The 6,580-nt window shown below is 37.9% G+C and overlaps 1 protein-coding gene across 2 annotated transcripts; it reads right to left on the reverse strand.

The window, feature by feature from the left end:
• il13ra2 (interleukin 13 receptor, alpha 2) lies at window positions 1-6,580 on the reverse strand. Of its 2 annotated transcripts, none has more exons than XM_010790767.1 (10): window positions 6,183-6,580; window positions 5,903-5,989; window positions 5,473-5,624; window positions 4,635-4,791; window positions 4,428-4,545; window positions 3,891-4,075; window positions 3,579-3,733; window positions 2,387-2,534; window positions 1,206-1,320; window positions 1-1,053 (listed from the first exon to the last, which is right to left on the reverse strand). In XM_010790767.1, exons 2-10 carry the CDS (start codon window positions 5,979-5,981, stop codon window positions 966-968), a joined length of 1,197 nt encoding a protein of 398 aa, XP_010789069.1. In that variant the 5' UTR covers window positions 5,982-5,989; window positions 6,183-6,580; the 3' UTR covers window positions 1-965. The 2 variants fall into 2 exon arrangements, with proteins under 2 accessions (XP_010789069.1, XP_010789068.1); XM_010790766.1 differs by having other exon boundaries at window positions 5,903-5,992; window positions 6,183-6,579.

The following is a 6,580-nucleotide window of genomic DNA, read 5'->3' on the forward strand; positions in this document are numbered from 1 at the left end:
CCAGGTAAACAACATAATATTTTATTTTACATGTTAAATATATTATCAGAAGGGTACTGATTATTCCCTTAGTTATTCACATCAGGTGTTTTGTCTACTAAGGGCCTTGCTCATTAGGAGCGATTCATACATTCACACACGTTTAGCTATGCCAGCGTAACATTGATTACCTCCTTTTTCTGATCCATTCAGCTCATAAAAAGTAATGACAACAATACATTTTGACCAATTCAACTATTTAATTAAAAAAACACACAGCACACAATGTAATCGACAGATGTTTGGCAAGAGTTACATTTTGGCAGTCAGGTTGATTCAAAAACTTCAAAAGACAAATGGCAAGGAGTAATGGCATTGAAAACATCTGAAACTCATTTTATTCTCTTTTACGTTGTTTCAAGTAATAACATCTAAATCTGTTGCATCAAAACAAAACAAATACTTTCAAAAGGATTCTTTTAAATTAGATTAAACATAATAAAATATATGTTTGTTGAACTAAAGTTGAGGCAAAAAGTCATCAATTTAACAAAAAAAGACTACATCAACTGTGGCAAGACATCTGGCATATAATAAAACTTCATAAAACTAAATCCCAAAGAACAAATACCGGCACTTGCTCCTGAACACAACATCTGCATTTGTTGCAGGAAAAAAAGTTAACAAAAAACTAAAGAAATAATTATAAAGAGCGATACCAACCACCAAAACATTTCCAGTTAAAATGACTGGAAAGTAGTTCATGTTAAGGCGTTTGCATAAAAATGCTGATGAAAAAATTCAAGCGCAGTGCAATAAGCTGTACGATATAATACTGTGTGTAACATGAATTAACCCAGATATCTTCAGTAATATTTCATCAGGGAATGACTTTGAGGGCTTCTTGTGTTTGGTTATTGTGTGAATTTCTATCAGAGATCCTGAAAACATATACCAGGAGCTGCTTGAAGAAGGTGGAGCAGGTTTTAGGCATCCGTTACTGTAAAAACTGAACTTCTGGCAAACAGGTTGGCGAGCAGAGCGTCCGGCTTCTTCACATCTCTCAAGCTCCTCCTGCAATGGAAACACAGTTTGTAGTGAGCGTCTCATTTCATTAACCTAAACATCAGTGTGTGTGTGTGTGTGTGTGTGTGTGTGTGTGTGTGTGTGTGTGTGTGTGTGTGTGTGTGTGTGTGTGTGTGTGCTTTATGTGTAAGAGTACTCACACTTTCAGCACTGCCCACACACACAGCGACAGCACCAGAATGGCAAGGATGGCAAAAGCGATGTAAACATAGACAGGTACAATGTCCCATGGTTTAGATGCTACCTCTCTTTTTTCTAAAACACACAAACACAGAAATACACACATACTTAAATGTATGTCATTTAAATATGTATTCATTTTATTCTCTTATCTCCCTAGGATTAATAAAGCATTTATTCAATTGATTGGTTGGTTTATTGGTTGGTTGGTTGACAAAAGTTGACAAAGGTTGACAAAGGTTGACAAAAGTTGACAAAGGTTGACAAAGGTTGACAAAAGTTCACAAAGGTTGACAAAAGTTCACAAAGGTTGACAAAAGTTCACAAAAGTTCACAAAAGTTGACAAAGGTTGACAAAAGTTGACAAAGGTTGACAAAAGTTCACAAAAGTTCACAAAGGTTGACAAAAGTTGACAAAAGTTCACAAAGGTCAGGTTTATTTACAGTTTACTCAAATAATCAATAGAACATCTATGAATTAACATAGACGCGTGGACTAACATTTCTTCACAAATGTCACAAAATATGAAGACTAAAGGATTAAATTATACTCAATAAAACCTGCCAACAAGGCAACAACTTGATGAGGTGAATATTAGCAACACATTGAACATGAGGCAGGAAGCTGGATACAACAGTTATGGGTGTCCTTCTCTAATTGTCCAGGTTACAATTATTGAATGGCAGTGCAGAAAATAAACCTCATGAAACAGACAGATTTCCACAAGGGGGCACTCAGTGATTACTGAAAGACCTTTTTAAACACAATTTGATGACGACATCAGAGTTCTTCCAGGTAAGTGTGACTCTTGAGGAGTTGTTTATTTAAACACAAAAAGCACTTAACATAATTATTACTTAGAGTGAATCAGGATTTGAAATGCCCGATTAAAAATAAATCCCTCAGCAATTATTTCACAAACGGTCACTAAATATAACTCATGGGAAATTCCAGAAAAATGCTGGGACAGTATCGATGAGCCTTTTCAGAATATTGTATGTTTTCCACAGTAAGCTAGTTTGTCACAAGCTGGTAACCTGATTTCATGCCAAAAGTTATTTTGTTATAAAGAACAATAAAATACTGGTTTTACTGTGTTTTCCAATCATAATGTAATGTTTACATTTGAAACATCTTTACCTGGTTGGCATGTCTGAGGACTCCACTCACTCCAGAAGCCCTTGTTTGCACAATACTTGCTCAACTTGGACCGAACCCTGAAGCAGTCTCTCTGAGTGTCGTGGATGGAGGGCAGTTTTAGACTCTTCTGATTGGTTAAAATATGTTGCTGTGAATGACAAAAAAAAAGTATATCATTATTTGAATATAATATAAGTTAGAGTAAGCAAGTTAAAGCACATAGCCAAATGCTTTACAGGCTAAAAGCAACATTATTCAGCATTCATGTAGACTATTGTTTGGTTCATTAGGTTTTGTCACACTAAGGTTTGATACATCTTCTACTTGCTTCTTGCAGCACCAACTAGACACGCACAAAGAGTTGGCACATGGTGAAATAAATGCTGACATATAGCAGGCAAAGACCCGGATGAATGTCTCAGGAGTGAAGGTCTTAGAAACGTAATAAAACTATAAAAAAGTCAGTTCTAAAAGTAAAGTTAATCTAAATTATATCCAAATCAAGATACAGTCTATTGCAATTTCCAAATTGCTAGATGCCCAATATTTGTCAAAATACATATTACATTAAATCCTGACATGTTGAAAATATTTCCCGCCTTCTACATAATTTCAGGTGTGTGTGGACTGTCAATGTGTGAAGCTCAATTAAAAGAAATCTGAATTAAATGGAGTTGTGGAGAATCGCATGTTCTTTGGTTTCTCACGTCATTGAAGTTAATAAGTGCTCCTGTTCTAACGCCCCATTGAATCTGTCTGCCTTACTGGAAGTGTGAGATCACAATCTGGTTCACTGGCAATTCAATATTCCACCTTGCCCAGATGGTGGTTTTGAGTCTGCACAAAATGTTACTGATAATTGCCCTTAGTCCTGTAAAATGAGTGAATCATCAAACAAATAATGAACAAAACGTTTGACGATCCAAGAAGGCTTAGCAAGCAAACTAATCTCTAAATGGACATTTTGGGAAAGGTCTTTGATATAAGAATTACATGGGAATGCACATTTTAAAAATAGATAGTGCGGTAAAGGAAGTTTCTGAATATTTACTATATGAGTATAAGACTCGAAGTTGGCCTGATCCTGATTTATGCTAGTGACTTGGCAGGGATTTTTATAGCTGTTGAGCATTACACAATTTATGTGGAAAGGATTCTAGTAAGTGCAATGTTCATAATAAGTTAACCATACCGAAGCAATTTTCCCATCAGGTCCCTCTTGATTGTGTTCCACCTCCCACTCCAGGCAGTGAGCAGGGACCCTCCCAGCAGGACTGTTCCAGCGGAGATCCAGCTGCGCATCAGGACTTGTTCGCAGATCAAGCTTCTCTGTTGTTCCCGGCTTTACTGCAGAAAAAAATACAACAATTATGAAACAGATTTCAGATTGTTACAGGAAACTGAGAGGGTCAGATAAACCCCCAAAACACCTGCTGAAACGATGAGGGCGGTAGTCACTCTACCCTCTCTGAGTTGTGGTTTAACTACTCCAACATGCATGCACCTTGGTTTTGGATTTGAAGGGAGACAAATGCTGGTTTCAGGGGTCCTTCCTGGGAGGAGCCATTCACACAGAAGTTGATATCAGTGAATTCAGGGAGGGAGATCTCTGTGAAGTTGCAGCCGCTCCTGGTTTCACCCGTTTTGACATATGTGGGGCATTCCTCTGCCTGCTCCAGCTCCTTGTGCCTACAGATCAGAAAAAAAACAGCCAAACAGTTTTATTGCTGGTGAGTGAAATGTGAAGAGGTTTAAGATTATCTCACATGGTACAAAGGCATTCTTGTCATGGTATTCAAAAACTCTTCAGTAAACTGTTTTTTAGGATAATAAACTATTCTCAGCACAACTGAGGCAGTTTGGTCAGAGAAGTGGACAAAGCCAAGGGATCAGCAAAGTCTGTATGATTCTAACTTACAGTCATGATTACCTTTAAACATTTTTCAAAGATTTCTATCTAAGAGATACTTCGTTCTGAACCAAAGTGGTGGATTGGCTGTGATAAGATGTTATAAGTCTCTCTAGTGGTCACATCACATACCAGAAATAAAGATGTTGCTGTGAGTTGGCCGGCAGCTTTGGGCTTCTTCCCCAATTGCACTCCACGTATTTCATGTTATGGTAAACACAGACAAAATCCTGCACAGGGGTACCAACGCCTAGAGGAAGAAAAGGTGATAAACACCAATCAAAGACAAACCATACATTTTCTTATGTTGATGTTTTACCAACATCGGACAGGACTGACCTGTGCTGGGAGGTTTCTGGACCACTTCAGTGTAGCTGGAGCTCTTGATCAAAGTGTCGTTGGTGCACGGGCCTCTCAGCAAAGTGTACACTCTCACTCTGACATCTTTCATCAGATCAAACTGGGCTGTGTAAGTCCTCTTAAACGTCCTGATAGCCTGTAAATACAGAAACACAACCATGGTATTTACATCACAATTTATATTCGTGTTAACCACACTCAACAGCGATGCCTTTTGATATTTCTGAGTCAGGTTCCTGGAAACCTGATGCTTTTCTTCCCTTTAAGCTTTTATTTATAGTCTGTTATTGTCAGTCAGTCCTGTTTAAAACCAAATTCAATAATACTATACTTTATGAGACTTGGCTGTGGTGAAATGATACTCAAACTCAAGCTGCAATAGCATGCTGGATTTTAATACTTTTTAAATCCACGTGCAATTGGTCCGTCTGAGCTTCATTCATGCATTTTCATATTCATCCACCACACACAGACAAGATCATCATCTTAGTCATACATTATTAGTCTTCTCTCTTTTCATTCCAACCTGACTTAAACACCAGAATCCGTTCATTCATTGTCAATCATCCCTCTGGGCAGGAAATCAAACAATGACGGATGTTTCTAAGAATGAGGCTTTGCTGCTGATTTCCACTCTCATACTTTATTATGTTTACGGTATCTCAATAATTCTAAATAGACCAGCAAAAAACCCTTTAATGTTTTTTACAGAACTGATCCCCAAAACGAAATCAGTGATTCAACACTATACATTTTATAGTTTCTTTATTCAGTATATGGTTCCATATAAGATTTTAATAAAGTGGTGAGCACTTACACTCCAGCTGTCACTGTATGAGTTGAAGTACTCCAGCTGATAGAGATGAGAGCACTCTGTCTCACTGATCTGACCGACTGGGGGGCTCCATGAAATCTGGAGACGTCCGAAATGCCCAAGGTCTGATATCACAAGATCGTCAGGAGGATCCACTGCAGGGGAAAACATATATTTAACAATTATTAATGAACAATGTCTTTTTATTGAAAATATATTTTTTTAATTCAACGGTTAATATTGAATCTGTGTTCAGACACATTTCTTGTAGACATCTGCACAAACTAATTAGTTCCCAAACTTGCAACACCTGCAGAACTACACACTTAATTTGCGTCCCGAGTGAGTGCATCAGCTTTTATTTTTGACTGGTTTCCTCGTCATGCATGCGCGACTGATAAGATAAATATGATGTAAACAAAGTTGGACCCACCTTTAAGACCATCGCAGTGCATGCTATCCCTGCAGGTTATTAAGAGCAGCATCAAAGTCATCCAGGATACACTCGCCATCAAAGTGTCTTCTTAAAACCAAGAAAAAAAACACAATATAGAAGTTGTACGATCTATTTAGTTTGAAAGGATTCAAATAAAGAAAACAAATTAAAAACCTTCCCAAAAATTGGTACAAAATTAACCATTTAATATTAAATCAAGTATAACTGAATAATATAAACTATAAATATAACTTTAATTCAAACTCAATGTACTTACGTTGCGTTAGAGAGCGTGTTCCTTTAAAGCAGGTTCAGTCGTGTGTGGGCAAACACTGAGGGAATATTCCGGGTGGGAGAGGTGTCTGTTCTCCTGTGGTGTCTCACTCTGCTGAGGGAAGTCGGTGAGACATGGCCGTATCCGCAACTTTGTTCTGGCGAGAATACGATGTGCTGAGAAGGAAGGGGGCTGGCATGGGGGTGTATGCTAATCATTACGATGTTGCCAGAATTTGTGAATGGAAAAAAAATACTTTACCTGGGAAGTCTGCCCACAAATACATACTAAATAATCATCTCTTGAATCTCCTGCAGACAAGGCAACCAACTTGAATCTCAATAAGTCACTGACATTTGTTCACACCGGATGTTGACTGTCAAGCCTCCCAAGGACCGAAA

Source organism: Notothenia coriiceps, unplaced genomic scaffold (assembly GCF_000735185.1).
Source record: "Notothenia coriiceps isolate Sejong01 unplaced genomic scaffold, NC01 NC01_scaffold00034559, whole genome shotgun sequence".
Classification (NCBI taxonomy): Eukaryota; Metazoa; Chordata; class Actinopteri; order Perciformes; family Nototheniidae; genus Notothenia; species Notothenia coriiceps.

Bases quoted from the DNA above. Each gene is read 5' to 3' on its own strand.
- il13ra2 (XM_010790767.1), bottom strand. From the start codon at position 5,981: ATGGCGAGTGTATCCTGGATGACTTTGATGCTGCTCTTAATAACCTGC. The intron at 4,792-5,472 runs GTAAGTGCTCAC...CTGTATTTACAG, and splicing joins CATACAGTGACAGCTGGAGT to GCTATCAGGACGTTTAAGAG. The intron at 2,535-3,578 runs GTATGGTTAACT...TGTCATTCACAG, and splicing joins CTGATGGGAAAATTGCTTCG to CAACATATTTTAACCAATCA.